The 20,337-nt window shown below is 50.4% G+C and overlaps 1 protein-coding gene across 11 annotated transcripts in view; it reads right to left on the bottom strand.

Moving 5' to 3' along the window:
• Positions 1 to 20,337, bottom strand: part of AGAP1 (ArfGAP with GTPase domain, ankyrin repeat and PH domain 1) — a 520,173-nt gene that overhangs the window by 317,411 nt on the left and 182,425 nt on the right. For all 11 annotated transcript variants that reach the window (XM_047721458.1, XM_047721459.1, XM_047721460.1 and 8 more), the window contains one exon: positions 1,003 to 1,088. In XM_047721458.1, coding sequence (XP_047577414.1) covers positions 1,003 to 1,088 — 86 coding nt within the window. The remainder of the gene's footprint in view (positions 1 to 1,002; positions 1,089 to 20,337) is intronic.

The raw sequence follows: 20,337 nt of genomic DNA, 5'->3' as shown, positions 1-20,337 counted from the left end.
GAGAAGAGTAATGGGAAAACAGATATGCCCCCCAGCCCCGGATATTCAAACACACTCTGCCTAATTTTGTACAAAATCCTGTCCCTAATTTTGAAAGGCTTTTTGTTGATATCCCCCAACGGTAGAAATCTTTAACTAGGGTACGCTTCTGGGCTAAAGAAGGCTCCTGAACAAAGTACAGCTAGAAGAAAGGATTGGTCAACACAGTCTCATGGCCAGAGGCCAAGACAGAGATCTCCGGGGGGTTCTGGTTCCATCCCCTGGTCTGTGCCCCTCCACGGAGGCATCAGGGTCCTCCGTGAAGACAGGATTCCTAAGAGCATGCTCCCCGGGGTCGTCTCAAGGATGACAGGAGCGAACCCACACAGGGCAGGCATTCGCTCACTGCTGACTGGATTTAGGTCGTAATATGTGCTTGGCTAGTAAATTATTACATAAGTAAAATAATAAAATAATAAACTGGAGATTGAGTAAACCAAGGAAAAGTTTTCCACATCTAAGCTTTTTGATCTCCAGGATGCCCAGCCTTGAGAGAACCTCCAAGGAAACCACGCCATACCGCACACTGGTTTTCAGTAGAGTTAACCTGCACCAAGAAGGCTGGAAAGCAGCATGGCAGCCCCCATTGGATTTCCAGACTTTAGACCAACAACTTTCTCAATCATCCTGTTGCTCTAGGGAATAAACCGCTGACAGAGAATGGTAGAGTACTATGGACATTTCCAGATGTCACATCAACAGTCAACAAATCAGTGCAAATTCTGCTGTTCCCTCCATCTTAAAAACACAAAGTGAAAACCAGCCACACAGACCTAACTTCCCTCCAGGATTGTGTCTGAAGGAGCAAAAGAATTAGTTTATTAGACAGAACGTGTTCGTGGGGGCTCTAGTCACCTTTCTTGCACACACCTGACAGATTTCAGAATCACCTGTTGAACAAGAACCTTAACAAGGGAGCAAAGGTGAGAGGCTGCTTACCATTTTTTTGCTTGTAGTACTCACCTGCGCCTCTGGGGGGCCCCCTTCATCTCTAATCAGCAGCAGGTAGCTCTGTCCATCAACAACGATCTCTTTCTTGAACCTGCCACCTGCCACACACAAAACATCTCGTTACAGAGGAAAGACAGAGTGTGAGGAGGGCAAACAGACGTGGGCTTCGCTTGTGGAAAAATACACCCTAGGCTGTCGCCCAGGAGGCAACTCTCAGTATTTAGGACCAGCAACCACTGGATTTTAAAAGAAGTACTGAACTCAGATTTTAAGTATTTGTCATTAAGGACCTGTGTCCACAGCCTCCCAGGCAATGCTGGGGTCACCTGTGGCTGAGAAGGGAAGCATCTGATCGTAGCCTTTGTTTGTAAATTCGGGAATTCGCTCTCCCTGGGAACACATTGATGCAGAGTTCAGAAACAGCACAGGAATTAGCATTCTCTTGTTGGGTTCACAAAACTAAAATGAATTTTTCATGTTCAACAGGTGCCTAATCTACAACATTTTGATAAATTCAAGGGCTGAGAACCTGTATTCTCCTCAAGAGAAACCCAGTTTTTGAAAGGAAAACACAGAACATCATGGGAATGGTGTTTCCGTATTCACGGGGCACGAGCACGGGGAGGACGCTCGACTAGCACACACGTGTTAGACAGAACTACGGATGGCCTCTCGCACAAGTCGAGACAGAGCGGGGCAGCTGGCTGGCGAGGAGGGGTTAGAGAGCACGCTGTGTTAGCGAGAAACCACCAGGGATCCTGCTGGGATGCTGTGTGTGTGTGTGCGCATGGGAAGGGGGGCTGGCCCTCTCATCTCAGCCCCGCACATGCCTAGCTGGGGAGGGACACGCAACTGTCCTGTGCACCTCCTCGTGGCACCCCAGACCACCCCACCAGGCTTCTCCTGGACGTGGGAAGGATGTCCACTTCTGGTTCCCTCAGCCACCTCCAAAGACAAAGCACTTTCGAGATTCTGGGCTTTCAGTCCTCATCAGGATTCTGAATTGTTTCTGAGAAAGGAATGCATCAGCACCTGCTCTCATTCTGTCCTCGGCACAGATGCCTTCCAGAAACACCACCTAAGCCCCGGACGACCACTTCCCAGAGAACCACACGGGCAGAGCGTCCCCACCAGCCCCGGAGGATGCAAGTGGGCCCTCTGTCTCCCGGGCCTCCCCGACAGCTCCGGACGGGCACCTGCTATGTGCACAGTGGCAGGCCAGCTGGGGGACCAACCTTTTGAAGCAGGCCCACATCTGCACATATGCAGATGCACGCCCCCACTCTCTTCTCCTTCCTGGGCCTGCAAAACACACACGCTCTATCTGCTGTTCAGTCTGCTCAGTAACAAAAACCGAAGACAACTCTCCAATGTTCCAACAGCACAGACCGATGCGCCTTCTGCTCCCCCACCCCACCCCTGCAAGGCCACTATCAAAGACTGCGGGCAGAGCACAGAGACAGGCATGTTTGCTTGCTGGATCCGGACAAGCTCGGCCCACTTTCTGCACTTGTAGAAGACGGGCAGATGACCTATGGTCCCCGAATCACAGACTCCGTATAAGGAGAAAAGTACAGCACCCTGTCCCTGCTGGCTGCCACGATTGTAAAATGAGCTAGGAAACCTTGGGCGCCCAGCAGAGTCCCCATGCCCCCATGGGGACGCAGCCACAAGACTCCAAGGCCAGGCCAGCACTCTGTGCAGATCCCGGGGCCACAACACGCCACCCCAGGGACTTCGCTGTCTTATTCAACTCTCTCTACCCCAGTGTCCCCCTCTATAAAATGGGGCCCTTGCCCCACTCGAAGGGTAGCAATCACTCGCAAGGATTACTAGTGCTATTCAAAATTTCTGCCAAGAGTTATCACTTGCTTTTATAAAAGATACACTTAATGTATAAGCCTCCTTATATCGCTATTGCAACAGAAATCAGGATCACTTCCGCATTTTTGAAACCTTTAAAAAAGAGAGATGCTTGGGGCACCTGGGTGGCTCAGTGGGTTAAGCCTCTGCCTTCGGCTCAGGTCATGGTCCCGGGGTCCTGGGATCGAGCCCCGCATCGGGCTCTCTGCTCAGTAGGGAGCCTGCTCCCTGCCTGCCTCTCTGCCTACTTGTGATCTCTCTCTCTCAAATAAATAAATAAAATCTTCAAAAAAGAGAGAGAGAGAGAGATGCTAGAAACCTTCTATGTCTTGGCGAGAATGAACCGAATTCAACTTCTCATGAAAAACCAATGTCAGATGGGAAATCTGTTCTTTACTTTGGGAAAAACCTTTCCCCTCACATCCTGTTTGTAGAGATCTGACGGGTCACACTGAGGGGGACAAGGGAAAAGCCACGGGAATCTGTGTACAAGCTCACGATTCCTCCCTCTGACTCCCGATGGGTCGATCTCAGCGCCGGATCTCAGCGCCTGAGTTAGGGTGATGGACACTACAGAGAAGCCGAGGGAGCACAGCACTTCAGATCACGTCCATCGAGAGATCTGATGTGGAACTTAGAGCTCTCACGTCGCAGGAAATGAAATACTGGTGCTCTGAGTGATTTCAAGGCAGTTCACATGTCACAACTGCTGGGCCCTCTGGTGGCAGGGACTGGTCTGGGTAGCACCTCACAAATGTCCTTTCAGCAACACAGTCCTGCCTGTGCTCGGGAAAACGGAGGGAAGTTGCTGAGGTCTGGGGCCCTCGGGAGGCTGTGGGAACCCTGTTGTTCCAGCAGGTATTTAAAAAACCCCAGTAATCATTAAGTGCTCCTCAATCTGTTAAGTTGCTAATTATCACATCCTAAAAGAGCAATGTTAATTTCATGCAGTGGCCCACCATTACCTCTGTTATGGGCGGAACTGGGTCCCCTCCCCCCCAAATTCATATGCTGAGGTCCTCACGCCCAATACATCAGAAAAGGATCTTATGTGCTAATAAATTCACTGCAGATGTGATTAGTTAAGATGAGCTCATACTAGCGTAGGATGGGCCCCTTATCCAGGGACTGGAGTCCCTGGACAAGGGAAATTTTGGTAAAGATGGATGCAGGAGCTTTATACGCCAAGAAACACTGAAGATACCCCCAAACCGCGAGAAGCCTGAGACAGGACTGGAAGAGATCCACTCCCACAGGCTCAGGGGGAATCAACCCTACCCACACTTAGATCTGATTTCTGGCCTCGGGAATGGTGGGAGAATCAATCTGCGTTGTTTGGAGCGCCCCCTGTTGGTAGCCCTCAGTTACAGCAGCCCGAGCAAACTAACACAGTGGTATCCAGTCTTGGTCCTCAAGACCCTCCTAGAGTGAGCTCGCTCGCTCGCTCGCTCTCTCTCTCTCACACACACACACACACACACACACACACACACTTACTTTCTCTCCCTCTACCTAGCTTATCCCCAGAACATTTTGAAACCCCCTTTACTCTTTCCATTCTGACTGTCGGTATCTGTTAAATCATCCAGGCTTCTGCAGGAGTTTCCTGGCTGCCCCACACCCGCCTCCACCGCAGGCCCACCCCCACGGCAATCCACAATCTGCAAGTTCCACACCACGGCGCAGGTCTGACCCAGAGTCCCCGCCCTTCTTCGTTGCCCTGGGACCCTGGGTCCCTGCCAGCTGGCCCAGCAGCTCCCTGATGCGCCAGCACCGGAGGGCACACAAACCTGCCCTGGGCACAATGGCCACACACACCCGATTCCTCACCGGTCCGGGTGGCCTCCAAGCAGGAGGCGAGCAATGGAGCCTGTCCCTGGGGCCACCCGATCTCCCAAACCAGCAGCATTCCCCCCGTCCCCCTCCAGGGAGCAAGAGCCCAGTGGGCAGGCGTCAGCACCCAGCCTTCCAGGAACGGGATGGCATAGGGCTCAGCACCTCCACCTCGCATGTTCTACCCACAGACCGTGCTGGATGAATTTAACCACCATTCTTTCACTTTCTTCCTTTCTAGCATATTTGTGGAGCCTTACTGGCAAGTTCTGCTTCCAGATGGTTCAATCACAGTATTCAACTCAAGGAAGGTTAGCAACGACCTCTTTTCTTACTCCTCTACAATCTCCAGCTCTGTAACCTCAGCAAAGGATCCAGACCTAATTTACATCACCTCTAAAAGGAGGGGTGATCCTTTCTCCCACCGCTAAAGGCCCCTCCCAATTCTAAAATCACTTTACATTTCCCCTCAAGGTATATAATTAGCATGTCTTTTCAATATCTTACAATTACTAATATTAGACACCTATAATTGGCTTATGTGATTTTTCTGGTACTATATACACAACAGGTAAAAAATTAAATAGACCTATGGATTTGCCAAGAACCCCAAAGATTTATTAAATAAAATTTGGCCAGGTACTGAAGCATCCAGGGTGTGAGAAGAAAGAAAGAGATTAAGAAGAGTTATATATAGGGCGCCTGGGTGGCTCAGTGGGTTAAGCTGCTGCCTTCGGCTCAGGTCATGATCTCAGGGTCCTGGGATCGAGTCCCACATCGGGCTCTCTGCTCAGCAGGGAGCCTGCTTCCCTCTCTCTCTCTGCCTGCCTCTCTGTCTACTTGTGATCTCTCTCTGTCAAATAAATAAATAAAATCTTTAAAAAAAAAAAAAAAAAAAGAAGAGTTATATATAAATAAACTCCCACTGACCACCAGCAGGCTCCACTGGAATGGGACTGCTGGGTCCTGAAGAAACATGGTCTGGCACATAAATAAAATACGACTTTAAAATTCGTTTTCTGCAGTTTAGAAATGCAAAGGGGAGAGCCTCAGGAGGACAGCCTGTGAAGCGCCAAGCTGGCCTGGCTTCAGTGGAGGCCATGGCTCATGACTTCAAAGCAAGCGTCCAGTCCATCCCAAGCATTAGGTCTTTGCCTACCTAAGATTTAAGAGGACACCACCAAACTCTGCATCCAACCGCACTTTTCATGTAGGGTTTTTTTTATGCCTATTTTATTTATTTATTTATTTATTTATTTATTTATTTATTTATTTATTTTTAAGATTTTATTTATTTATCTGACAGAGAGAGATCACAAGTAGGCAGAGAGGCAGGCAGAGAGAGAGGAGGAAGCAGGCTCCCTGCTGAGCAGAGAGCCCGATGCGGGGCTTGATCCCAGTACCCTGAGATCATGACCTGAGCCGAAGGCAGCGGCTTAACCCACTGAGCCACCCAGGCGCCCCTGATGCCTATTTTATAATCCAATTTCCAATGGTTTTCCTGCAGGTCTACTCTCCCCGACTTTGTGTTCCCAGCACACAGTGCCCAGTCTTCCCCGTGGCCAACATGTAAATTTGTTACATGAATGGCGTTCAACCTTCTCTGCCAGCTATTATTACATAATATTAAATTACTACTGGGATGATTTTACTTTTAGAAAGTGTCCCCACACCTGACCTCGTCTTGGAAACCGTCAGCACTGGCTGGCCCAGCACACCTGTGTACAGGGGTACAGTGGGCACAGCAGGCAGGGGTGTGCCGACCCCAGGGCCACGGGGCCCACATGCAGTTGCAGGCCTGCTGGCTCGACCCTAGCACCAGGGTCCAGAGCCCGGGATGACATCCCTGTGGGAATGGAAAACGGATGTCCCTCTCAGCTTATGTCCTTCCAAAGACACGCTGAGGCCAGCAGAGGGGAACGGCATCACACTCGGCGCTCAGCAGACAGACAGACAGATAGGCTGCTCTGCTGCCTGAACTCAGCCTCACATGCAACTTCTAGTTCAGCCAAAGGCAAGTTTTCCGGCTTCCCAGGAAACTCCCCTGTTGACCTTTGTGTGCACTTGAGCTTGCATTCTGAAGGGAGCTGAAGTCTTCATTTCTCCCCCCAAAACGGGTAAAAGGCAGACCTGGGTGCGCCTAACGAGAACAGGGACGCTGACATGCAGGTGTTGTGAACGGCACACCCGGGAAGGATAAGGCAGTTCTGGTTTCTAAGGAGCTTCCAGAAAGACGGGAGAATGTCTCTGACCATCCAACCATAATCAGACACTCTAAAGGTGTCGAGGTTACTATCCTGAGTCTCGGTCTCACTCCTGGGAACCAGTTCTAAAGTCGGGATGCTGGGTTAAGTAGAATAAGTGCGTTCCTTGTCATGGCTCACAGTCGGTGGGATCGACCCACTGTGGACGGCGATCCCCACACGGAGGGCTAAGCACTCATCTGTGTTGTCTTTCTGCTTTAAGGGGGAAAAAAGCAAATTGATTTTCCTTTGAAAAAAGCTTTCTTGGGAGTGAGCACTGCAACAGATGTTTGACATTTCTGTTTCTATCATTTTGGCGAATAGGACTAAAAGCTACTAATGTATCGTTAACATTTCTCTGAGCAAGAGAAGGCAAGGCCAATAACAGACCTAGAACCCTTGAGAGCTCACAAAGCACTGTTCTCCCCACATGCTCTCTGCTGTTGCTCACGATACAGGGTGAGGCAAACATCGTCACCGACATCCCCATCTCCTGGGGAGGAAGAGGTCAGGCGCTGACCGAAAACCCCTCGCCAGCACGCTGCAGGAAGGAGACCCAAACCCAGTTGTGCCCACGGATCCCTGCCCTCCTTTCTCCCAAGGGGACTCTGCTGGGACAGGTGCTCGCAATGCCGCCCTGTCCACAGATGAGCCTCACAGCCTTCGGGGAAGTTCCTAGCACCCATGGGGCCGACTGAGAACCCAGCCTCTTCCTTGCTCTGCTCACAGCTCCAAAATCATCACTAAAAAGAAACCTGCTTATCATTTTGTCTCCTTTTTTTTTTAAACTGTGGATTTTCATCTTTACTTTTTCATGCTCTGGCAAAGGATAAAAATTATTTTTGAGTTTCAATCTGCATTTGTACAGCATATTATTTCCTTTTTCTGTAAGAGGGGAGGGGCACTGTCCTAGCAGCTGATGAAGCTGGGCCCGCTGCTTTCCGGGGGGCAAGCCGGCCTCGGAACCGGGCAGCGATCACGAGCCGTGGCTCAGGCGAGGACATACATCAGGGACTGGGCCTCCTATGCTCCCTGCGCAATGCTGGCCATGAGAACCCTTCTAACATTTGCCCAAAATGTTCTGTTCCACATAACCACTAGATAAAACAGAGTATCTGCAAATGTTATTGTTTCCTAATTATTTAAGGCAAGTGGAATGAGAGGGATACATTGAAAAAAAAAAAAAACTATGAATTCATTTCTCCCTAGGAGAATATAAAAAAGTTAATTGTGAATGTGCCAGAAACTTTTGAATTTTGCCCTTTTAAGTCTGACAAAAATACCAAAGTTGATAACTTATTAATAAAGAGGTTTTGGAGAAGTTCTGTATTGTGACATTTAAAAGGAATTTTGGACCACATACTATTTTTTTCACTGGGAAAAAAGTCTCATCGGTAATGTATTAGTTTACAAAATTTAACAGAGTCAGACTTCATCTCCTTTGCCAATTTTTTTAAACCCCAACCGGAACAGTAACAGCTGTAAGACTGTACCAGCGAAGAGGATTAATGTGCAGCGACCTCGAAGTGCTCCCATGGGTGAAGCACTCAGGGTTACGACTCAGTGAGATGAGGGTTCAACATGCTATTTTCTCCAGCAGCCCGAGGACTCTAATGAGTTCATTTCACCCAGATCGAAGTAAAATAACAAAGATCGGGAGAGAAATCAAAGTTCCAGGTTAAGATGGCAGATACAAACTTCACTATAATTCAATTTCCTTTCCTTTATTCCTAATAAAACAAAGGAGGGAAAGTAAATAGCAGGAGGAAGAAAATTGATCATCCACTGAGAAAAGGAATTAAGCTTCACAGACTAAATCCTCAAACACAGTGGGCTTTGGATAAAAAGAAGACTCCACGACTGGAGGACTGGACGGGGCCCCTAATCACACCCCCTGGGGTTAACAACGGCCCCCAAAGGGTGAAGGGAGAGAGGGTAGAGGCAGCAGAGCCTTATCCTCGACCCCCTGGAGGCAAAGAAAACGCCAGAATGGGGAATGACAGTCTGTATTCCAACCCCCACCCCATAAATGAAGGGAACCCCATACTTGGGCATTCTCAAATTCACAAGAGAAACAGAGCCCAGCCCATGACAAAAAGCAGATCCCTGTGGTTTGGGGGCGGTTCCCTCAGAGGGCAGAGGACAGGGATGGGTAGGGCATGATGATGCATTTGGACAGTCATTCTCCAGGAAAAGAATATCCAGCCTCAGGTCCTATGTCCCAAGCACATCCCTGCAGGGAATCTGCGTGCATGACTGGGGGCTGGAGAACAGCAGTGTGAGCGGAGCAGTCCAGCCCTCTGCTCCAGGACACTCAAGACCGTGGCTATCGCCTCCTGCAGGAAACCAGATGGCAGGGGGCTCTCCACAGCCTGTACCGGACTCGGGATGAGCAAGAGGAGCCTCCTTGGTGGCCCCAGCTAGTGTTGGTGGCCGACCCCGGAGGGACCCCAGAGCAGAATCAAGACAGCAGCAGTCTTGTCAGAGAGAAGGTGTGGGCAGATGCCCACAGAGGAGGTATGCTGCAGAGAAATGGTAAGGACACCGCGTGCTGATGCAGCGGTAAGAGGCAAGAAGGGAGAGAGGAAGGGAGCACACGAAGAACACAGGAGCCAACGGAGAAGAAAACAAAACTCAAAAAGCAGAAGGAAATCCCTTACAAGTGCTTTCCTCTCTAATGCAATGTAAGAACACCTTTCCAAACAACAAGAATGCCAGCGATGAGAATCTCAGATAGGAGATGAAGTGCAAACCCCAAGAAAGGAGAACCACAGCAACCTTCTGGAACAAATGAGTAAAATTTGAAAAACAGGAACAGAAGAGACAGTGCTCCAAGCTGAGAGTCTGACACAGAGGGACAGCTTGAAATAAACAGCTGGTGAGATAAGAAAGATGGAGACAAACCCGAGGCAGGAGTTAGTGGACAGGACGACAGATGAGGCTGACAGGGTGGGGGGGTAAACAGGGTCGCTGACAACAAACTCCCCCGAAGAATGACAAGCCTCTTGAGAGAGAAAATACAAAGGAATTTTCCAGAAATGCAGAGAGATCTGAATCTGCAGATCAAAAGACTACATGATGTTCCAGGAAACAGTGACACACACTCTCAACCACTTTAAAGGAGAGAAAACAGAGGCCCTGGTGGAAACTGCTCCTGCCACCAACAGTGGGGTTTCTTATCAGGCAGCAGGGTTTCGAAGCTACTCAAAAGAACTTTCCTCCAGCGAGGCTTCAAGGCTTTTAAAAATGGTTGATTTGAGCATTTTTAAATACAGATAACTGGTTTGGTGAGTGAATTATAGGTGACAACGAACCAAGTAAGTGATGCACTGAATGAGACCAAGAACACGTGGATTTGGCCTCGTCAGGTAAACTCCTACGTAACGCAGAAACCCACCTTCTGGAATGTTAGCAGAGTGGCGGCTTTGAACTTGACTTTTGAAAACCCTTGTCCTGTGAGTGTCTGCACCTGAAATCCAGCCACAATCTATGCAGACAAGTACCTGGCTACAGGATGTGCCCCATGTTCTCAAGGCTGATAAGCCAGGCACGTGTATGGGGGCAGCTTTCTGTGTGTCGGTCAGTGGGGCAATAGTAATCGGTTCACGCGCTAACTTGGGGATGTCATGGTGCGTTTAGTGCTTACCACAACTCGGGGGGCCCCTGTCTGAACAATTCCATGGAAGGAGAGCAGCTCTTTCATTAACGCAACACGAAGTTATGAAAGTCCAGCCATTCCTTTTACTTCCACACTTGTGGACCTATTTCGTGGAAGGGCACCTTGAAATAGCAAACAGGCTGATATATATATATATATTTAAAGTGTCACTCATGCAGTTCAGGTTTCCTGACATCCAGCCAACAAAACCAAAAACCAGCTGGACAGAAAGGCAGACATAACACTGGAACCCGAGAGCCTCAGGCCCTGTTCCCAAAAGAGCTTTGGGGCTGCCTCTCCCGAGCACTGAGCATGGCCCGTGGAGAGCACTGTGATGTCCCAGAGGCCTGTCGGAGGAAACGGCTGCTCAAACAGAAGCTGGAAAACGAAACATCCGAGGAAGTGGCTTGTTGCTCAATAGTCAGGATTTCTTCACATCTTACTGAGGAATACGCAAACCAGCAGTTTAATACATAAATCCTGAGAGTTCTCTCCTCCAAATCATTTTTTTATTGAATATTTTATTTGTTTGAGAGACAGGGAGAGAGAGAGAGAGAGAGCATGCGTGCACAAGCAGGCAGAGCGGAAGGCAGAGGGGAAGTGGCTTCCCACTGAGTAGGGAGCCCGATGCGGGACTTGATCCCAGGACTCTGGGATCATGACCTGAGTCCAAGGAAGACACTTAACCTTCTGAGCCACCCAGGTGCCCCCAAATCATCTCTTTTTAAGACTAAAATAAACCCAGCAACTCTGGGCAGGTACGTAGACTGATTTATCCAAGCCAATCTTCAATTTTCAACATCCACTGATAGACTCAATATCACTCTCGTTAAGTTTCGTGAGTTCCCCAACCCCCCAAAATTGCTTCAAATACTATTATCCCTCCCAAAATTATCTCTAATAGAGCAACTGCAAAGAATAACATATCCTCTGTGTTGTCATCAACGCCAGAAGGCAGGCTGGCAGGGAGGCCACAGAGCCCAAAGGTGTCCAGGGGTCCCCCCTGAAATAAGGGGAACGCCATCCAGAAAGAGACCTCTGCATGCGAATGGCTTCCCACCCAGGCCTCTCAGTGTGGTCCTACCTCTGGGATTAGGAGCCAAGGCTTCCTCATGCTTCCATACACTCAGGATTTTCCTGTTAATACTGTTCTGCGAAGCTAGAACCCAAAGCCTCAAAGCTCACTTACACTCTCCCACAGAACTCAGTATTTTCCCTAATAACTTGGCAGCTGTTCCAGGGCTCAAGACCCCTGCAGTCAGCAGCAGAGCCCACACTCAGACCGCATGACCGCCCAAGGTCCTTCCAAGTGCCTGGAGCCCAGCTGATGATCTGTCAAGTTGTGATTCTGGGTGGTGGTGCTTCCAGGCAGCACTGAAGGGGAAGACACAGCCCCGCCTGCCAAGGGTAAGTCCTGGGCTCACACCCACCAACGTCAACCCCAGGCCCAAACCTCGATGGTACCTGTGCCTCCTGGTGCATTCATTTCCTCATGTGAGAACTCAGGTAATCACAGCACCTGACTCAAGTGACCAAGGTGAGCAGGCAGGAGCTGGCCTACATCAGCTCCCCATCGGGTCCTTAAACGTCACAAGCACCTGGCAGAAATCAGCTAGAGACTGCTCCATTACAAGGACGATTTTGCGATTTCCAAATGCAAACCCACACTTAGCGGGAGAGTCTCCACTTGCAAAGGCAGTGATATGGGAGCACATCCAGGAGGATGCAACCAGAAAGTAAAAAACACTGCCCCCATTCCTACATGAAAACCAAGAGTTTGCCTAATATTTGGTCCTAATTCCCCATGTTCTGGAAGATCCAGGAGACCAAGTCAAAACAGCTCATGAGATAGCAAGGCTTCCACAGTGCTTCGTAAACCGCTCCACGGAGAAGGTTCTCAAATCTCTGCTAACAGCCTCTCCAAACCTACCCAAGCCCACGGTGTGCTCCTCACCACCAGCCAGGCTTCCACACCAGCAAAGGGGTAGAATGCATCTGATCTGCACTCCGGTGACACCATCCGGCTCTTCCCAGCACAGGCAAGAGAGCTGCTACCTGTGAGCCTTTCCCAAGTGCTTCCTGCCAATTTGGCACTGGGGTCCGCCTAACCGTGGCCTTCTGAACCACCAATCACGTGTTTGGCAAGCCCTGCCCCGTGCCACGCAGAGTGCTGGTGCTGGGAATAGAGGGAACCGGGCAGAAGCTCTACCCAAATGCAGCTTGTTTTCAAGGGCAGCGGGCAGGAGAAGAAGAGCCAGGCCTGGTGTTGGATGGGGTGGGGGGGATAGGGAGGGTACCGAGAGTAGGTGCAGAACCTGCCCCCAGAACCCACTGAGTGGATGGGGGGGCAGTCCCAGAACTGCATTCTCGAGGAAACAGTCATAGAATGATGGCCCCCGCTCAGTAAAATCTAATTCATAACCAAATCAGTGAACTGTTTATTGAAAACATTCCAGTGCCCACGGCGGTGGCTGGACTTGAACATTCCAGCACCTACTGCCATCCCTGAAATAACCTGTGTGGTGAACTTAACGAAATATACTTAGTCTCAGACTAGTTTCTTCGGGGGAAAAGAATACACTTATGGTTGTTTTATTTAGTATTCTGCACATTTATTTTAAGCACCAAAAAAGGTAAACTTACAAAGAGCTTTGCAAACTGGGGTCCAAGAACCTGGCTCACGCAGAATACTGAGACAAGGCTTCCCAGACCAGTGACACTGCCTGCGGCCTGACCCAGGTGTCGGGGCCGCAGCGCCAGAATGGTAGTGGGCACGTGACCACAAGCTCCAAACAGAAGCCGGACACCGGGTTACGCAGCTACTGGCATGCTGGCGAGTGGTCCCTCAGTCCCCAGATTTATGGTTCTCAACTAGCACAATCCACGTGAAAGTAACTTTCCATTAAAAAAATAATCTGTTGCACAAACTCTATTTTTAAATACACAAACCTAGGATCAAATATGGAAAAGTAATGGCTTTCAGAATTGCTCACTCATGGGGCGCCTGGGTGGCTCAGCCAGCTAAGTGTCCAGCTCTTGATTTCAGCTCAGTCATGAACTCGGCGTCACCGGATAGAGCCCCACATCGGGCTCCACGCTGAGCGGGTAGCCCTGCTTGAGGTTCTCTCTCCCCCTCTGCTTCTCTGCCCCAACTCACTCTCACTCACTCTCTCTCAAAAAAAAAAAAAAACAAAAAAACAAATAAAACAACTGCTCACTCACTATTCCCTGAGTGTAAATCAGGTATCTGCTTTAAGAAATTAAAAAAGGCTGCTCACTGTTAGATCCAACCCTACAGAGAAACCAAAAAATCCTATCCATTTTAACGAGTTGATGCCGTTTCTACACACTGTAGCGTGGGGTCTGTGAACTGTCACTAAAGGACCAAGTAATAAATAGTTTAGGCACCATGGGCCGTATTCTTCTTTCCCCCTGGGTGCCTCTTGGTTGGTTTATTTACTTTTACAAATGTTTAAAAATGCAGTGACTCTTCCAGCTCGTGGGCAGTCACAGCCCGAGCGGGGCAGGCGCTGCAGGACCCAGCCTCCCCTTTGACATTTCTCATGCCAATGCCTGCACATTATGGTTTTCCACCTTCCCTCTAGAGACTCGCTGTAACTGTTCCAGTCCTGTGGAAACAGTGTATTTACTTTACTGGAAGGAATCCGGGTTTCGTCTCTAGGTCTCTGTCCCCATCCTAGAGGGAGCTTTGGTCGGCGAGCACACCTGAGGGGAGCGCAGAGCGTGAGCTGCACAGCTCTGAGCCTGCAAAATGCTGGCAGGAGACAGGACTGCCCCTGGGGTGTCCTCACGGGTATGTGCTGTGTGTGTGTGTGTGTGTGTGGTGTGTGTGTGTGTGTGTGCGCACGCGCATGCATACCTGTGTGTCACTGCCTCTCCAGCTAAGCCTGACCCTGCACATGGTGCGGGAAGCTCCTGCATCTGGAACATTCTGGAACAAGATCAGCTTGCATTGCTCCCTGGTGCATGGCGGGTGCCTGCCCAAGCTAGAGGGCACACCAGGGCACGGGGCCCAGGGCCCAGACGGCACAAACACACTCTGCGGCCAGTGTTTCTCAGAACTAACGAGCAGCCAGAATCCCTGACGGGGCTGTAGAGGGTGTGGAGGTCAACAGGTTCCTGCAGTTCCTTCTGTTGGGATGTGAATCCATTCCAACCTCCAGAGGTTGTCCGAGGACTCCTCCCTATCCCCACATCCTGTCAGAGGCCGGACCCCCAACTCCTGTCAGAGCATGTCTACATTAGCCATCCCCCTGCCCAAGAAGGCCTCTTTCTTCCCTGGACTGCAAGGAAGACGCACAGAGCAGCTGGCCCGCCCCCCTGCCAGGCTACGTGGTTACACGGCACGTGGTTTTGGACAGTTCGTCCACATGCCCCCCATGTCCCCCCACACCAATCCAGGCCCGCTCCCTGCCCCCCCCAACCCCGGGGAGAGACAAGAGCACGCTGCGAGCTGGTCGGGTCTGTGCGCCAAGCCCCACTCCCCGGCTCTCTCCACGCCATCCACTACTCAAGCAGCCCTCAAAGAGCAAGTGCTGTTTTCTTCTTTTGTCCCTGATGTTATTTTTTTTAAAAATAAGCAAAACAGCTTTGAAAAAATGGGTCTCAGGAAAAGGGTAACAAATGCCGGCCACACATGCTGCTCCACGGGGCCATGTGAGCAGAACACAGGCCTCTGCTGCCTACTCATCACACTTCATATTCCGCCCAGACTAGACCCTCCCTCAGAGTCTCCCAACACACTGCCTCCAGGAAGCCACCCAGGATGCACGAAACATGACACTGAAGTTGACTCTGGCTTTTACTTCTGGCCTGGGTCAGTCACCAGAGAATTCACGGGGATGCTATGAAACCGTCATCCGTAGGATCAGTGGTAGATCTGCATGGTCCACACGTGTGCAAGCATGCACACACACATACAGGATTGGGCGAGGCTTCTCATCTGGTGAGACTGGTACGGCTAGTACCTGCGGACGTCCTGCCCCCAGGCTGGAGACAGGGGACTCCTGCACAGTCATAGACCCAGGCACTCTCATTTGACCATGGATTCTCCCATGTAGTTCTGCCACTTGGCCTGTTTCACTTCTGCTAACTTTAACCTCCCTCATCACCTCATGGTCCTTGGAGCCCATGACCCCAAAGGAGAGTTGGCACTTGGGAGTTCTCGGTCTAGTAAACATGGTCTCCCATGAGGTAACATTTTCTGCAGACAATGTCAACCGCTGCATCTCTCATCAACCATACCTGCCAGGTGAGCTCTTCCATTCAAACGATACCCAGCCTCCTCCGGAATGTCAGTCTCTCCACCCTGACCCACAGCCACACAGGGAGTTTCTCCCAACCCACGCCTTCCTCCCTGCACCCTCCCCTCTGCACCAGGCATGGCGTGCCCCTCACCCTCTCCTCTCTTCACCCCAAGGCTGGCCTCAGCCCAGGATTTCTTCCTTTCTGTGCTGCCTTCCACAGAAAACCTCTCACCTAGCGAAGGCATGGTCACATGCATCTGAGGTCTCCCACTTCCTAGAACCAGTAAAGCAGCCTGAGCAGGAGGAAGGGGTGGTGAGTTAAAACAACAGTGGGGGGGGGGGGGGGCACCTGGGTGGCTCAGTGGGTTAAGCCGCTGCCTTCGGCTCGGGTCATGATCTCTAGGTCCTGGGATCAAGTCCCGCATCGGGCTCTCTGCTCAGCAGGGAGCCTGCTCCCTCCTCTCTCTCCGCCTGCCTCTCTCTCTACTTGTGATCTCTCTCTGTCAAATAAATAAATAAAATCTTTAAAAAAAAAAAAAAAAGACAACAGTGGGGAGGGGGATGCAAAAAAAGTTTTGTGAGTTGATACTTTCAGATCCAAACAAATGCATAACATTCCAAAGTTTGCTGTCCTTGAAAATCAAGAAGGAAAACATGCCTGAGAAGCCCAAGGTCCACAGCCAGAGCAGGGCCACGGAAGTCAGAGCCATTTGGCAGCAGCAGCACAGGGGTGAGGTCAAACGGTACCCGGAGGACTGCCAGGGTGGGTCCTCAGGGCGCAAGGCCAGACAACGGGTCTGCATGTCACGGAAGAGCTCTGCATTACGAGCCCCCATCAGTGACGATAGAGAAGAGCACGGGACTGCAGCCAGGCAACCAGACAGATGTCTGATCTTCTGCTGGAGCTACAGAAATAGCCAACTCTCCTCCCCATTTCCTGGGAACACTAAGGATCACCAATGAAATGCCTGCCACTAAGTGGGGAGACCTCGCTGAGCACAAAGCCCACTGAGGCAAGAAATGGGACAGACCATTCCTCAGGAGCTTACTTGGATCAGCAAGGTTTCCTAGACAAAATCCTTCCTCTTAGCTGCTCCTCACACACAAGTTACATAAATCCCTGCTTTTCTACGTAAACTCCTTGAAGGTGGTCACCAACAGTCTAGGCTGACACAATGCATGTGTACCCTGTGGTTTCCAGATCACAACAAACCGCTGCAGGACCAGTGGTGGACGGCTCTACTGCCATTCAGACTGCCTGAGACGGGAGCCAGCTGCCAACAAGATGACAGAATCAAGGCCAGACACAGGGACAGATGCAGCAACAGACCAGGGGACTCTCCAAAGACCACTTTTCCATTTGCAATACAGAGGTTGCGCGTTTGAAGCTCTAAAACACACCTTTGGTATTAAAATTTCTCCAGGAAAAAATGACCTATAATTGCAAAGGTGAAACTTTCTGGACCCTCATCTCCTTTTTCCTATTAAAGAAATGGTTTTGTAGCAACGTGTGATGTCCGAAGAGGTCTTGGGAAAGCAACAGCTGTGTCAACAGCATGCACCGTGCTATTTGGGGGCTCTGCATCACATGGCCAGAGTGAGCATTTGTGGGCCGCTGGGGGAACCTGGCGCTCTTCCTGGCAGAAGCCAGCAAGCCCTCCTCCGAGCGTTCACAGAGTCTCCTTCGGCCAGGTGTGAATCACAGCCTTGAACTAGAGTTATCTCAACAGAAGGTTCTTCTCTTTTCTGGAAGGTACCCGGCTCTCAGTACGCCCTCAGTTTCTTGTTGACCTAATTGTAACAACATGGGAAGATGTGTTCTGAGTTCCAAACAACCAACTCAAAAACACATTTTGTCCTGCCAGCTCTGTCAATGCCAAAAACATGACGACCTCCTCATTCTTACTTTACAGCCTTCTTGTCCTTGTTCAAAACAATTAGAACGTGCTTTTTCATGGTTTCTTTGTGGCTCTAGGGATAATTTCAGGATCCCTCCCCTATTCTGGGCAGTATCACCTGGCCCTCTACGTGGCTTACGTATGAGAGGACAGAGTGAAGAGCAGGGGGAAGGAAGCGAGAGGTTAGTGATGTTTCCATGGCCAGAGGCGGATTTGAAAGGATTTGAGAACGTGAAAAAGACCGGACTTGTGCCTGATCTTTTAAACCAAACTACCAGCAGGCTGTTTGTAAACTCAAGGTTTACAGATAATCCTCATTAAAAAATTATCATGTACTCATAACCACTCAGTTACAAGTAACATGGCAAAATTGTGTTAAAACACTTAAAAGGCTGGATTTCAAAACTACTCAACTTTTATTAGAGTTTACAGATTTTTTTTCATTGGGACTTTAAACAGCACAAGAGGACGTGTTTAGAAGTAAGCCCTAACATCTGTTCAGCAGTGGTAGCTGACAAAATTTTTTTAAGTTTATTTGATTTGGAAAGGGTTTCAGGGGCTGACAGCTCAAGTGCGCTTCATGTGTCCCAAAAAATATGGCTAAGTGTTTACCACACGGTTTGTTTCTAAGCAACTAAGCAAACATTCATTAAAAAAAATATTTCAGACCCATGTGCTCCTGAGAACCACCTCCCACCCCAAGACAGACGTATCTGCTGGGAAACAGCTGCTGGCGGTGCCGACAGCAAGACCAGGGGAGGGATAGCCAGCCTGCAGGGACCTCACTGCCAGCAGGCCCTTGCTCCTTCCAGGAGCCGAGAAAACAGAACTCTCCACCCACATGGGACAGCGGCGGCCAGGAACGGGGCAGCCTGGCACCTTTCTCCCCGTTTTGTTCCCACAGTTCCTTGGAAAATTAGCTAAGAGCAGTTAGTTTTATAATCACAGGAGAAAAGGTCTGTGGACATTCTTAAGCTCTCCTCCACTGACTGTAAAATCTTCCCCTCAATCCACGGGACAGTGGAGTCTCATCCTGGGGAGCCCCTGGGCCCTTGCCCTGCACTACCACCATGGCGGCTACCCGGTGTGAGCTCCTCCAGGCTCCAGATCCTTCCGCCCGAGCTCTCTGCACAGTTCAGCAAGGCCCACGGCAGGAGAGAGAAGAGGAAGAACACAGGGATGTCACAGAGACAGAGTCTCGGGGCACTGACCCCGTTCTAAAGCTCGAAGTCTCTCGACAACACCATAGTCCACCACCTCCCAGTCCTCAAGGGGCACCACGGCTCAGGGCAGGTGTCCAACATGTTCCTGCGGAGACTGGACAGCTGTGTTTCCTTTCTTTTCTCTTTTTCTTGATTTTGAGGGGGAGAGAGTAAAAACCCAAGAGGCGGTCCCGGGGGTCTGCAGTTGGTGGGGGGTGGGAGGGTGCACGGTGAACGTGAAACATGCACGTGAGGTGGACACTCAGACAACATGGCCGACATCGTTCACAATTCTAATGAGCTCCATTAACGGGGCACGGATTGCTCTGCTTCTCCTTACAGACTGAGTGACAGCTGTGAAATCCCCATCAAAGGTGTGAAGGTCACAGGCAAGCTCATCTCCTCTCTGCAGAGCTCTAGGACACCAGCAGTGAGCACCTCCAGCAACAGCAGAGCGGCTCACGGTCCCCCCCAACCCCCCGCAGGGAGCAGACAACCATGCTAGGTGCAGCTTCTGCTTCAAAACCAGCTGTGCATCACACACGGAGCAGCGCTGGTGGGGGGATTCCCTCCCGTGACAGAGAAGCTTGGGTCCTCGCCCCTAACACCCATAATGTGACCTCATCTGGAAACAGGGTCTTTACAGAGGTGACAAAGATGAGGTCAGACGAGAGCAGGGTGGGCCCTAGATCCAGGGACCACCGGCCCCGTGAGAAGAGTGCCACTGGACACGGACACAAGGACACTGGAAGAACACCGCGTGAGGACAGAGGCTCAGAACAGACCGGTGGTCAGAGCCTCCAAGAGGAATGCACTGGTCAACACCGTCCTGTCGGGTTTCAGGTCTCCAGCATGGCGACAGCATGCTGTCTGTGGTCACTTGCTATGACAGCCCTAGAACTCTGACACGCATGCACACACACACAACTGAATGGGTATTTACACAGAAATTTCATTCCTCAGATGACTTGGACGGAATCACTGGCTCCCCTCTGAGTTACCCACTTTTGCATTGCTCATTTACTCATTAAAAAACACACATAATATTTAAATCCATCCCTCATTTAAACTGCACCCTTAAAATCACTGAAATCGTGTTTGTCAACCCTCTGCTACAGGACTATTCGTGAGAACCTATCAGCCATTTCAAACACAGCAGCTGTTCTCCTCGGAGACCCAGCTACAGCCCATCTGATAAAAAGAATATTTGGCCAAAATTCCAGGTCATCCCGCACCGGTTTCTGCAGAAGAAACTCTCCTGCAAAGAGAAAGCTGTCCCCACCGAAAAAGGCCAGCAATGTGAAGGTCGCACGGCGGTGGGTCAGAGTGGCGCTAGGGACATTTGCATGCTAAGGAAATCAAGAAACAACCCTGAGAGGACAG

The sequence above is a fragment of the Lutra lutra genome, chromosome 3 (genome assembly GCF_902655055.1).
Source record: "Lutra lutra chromosome 3, mLutLut1.2, whole genome shotgun sequence".
NCBI classification, from domain to species: domain Eukaryota; kingdom Metazoa; phylum Chordata; class Mammalia; order Carnivora; family Mustelidae; genus Lutra; species Lutra lutra.
This window is presented reverse-complemented; position numbering and strand designations above follow the sequence as displayed.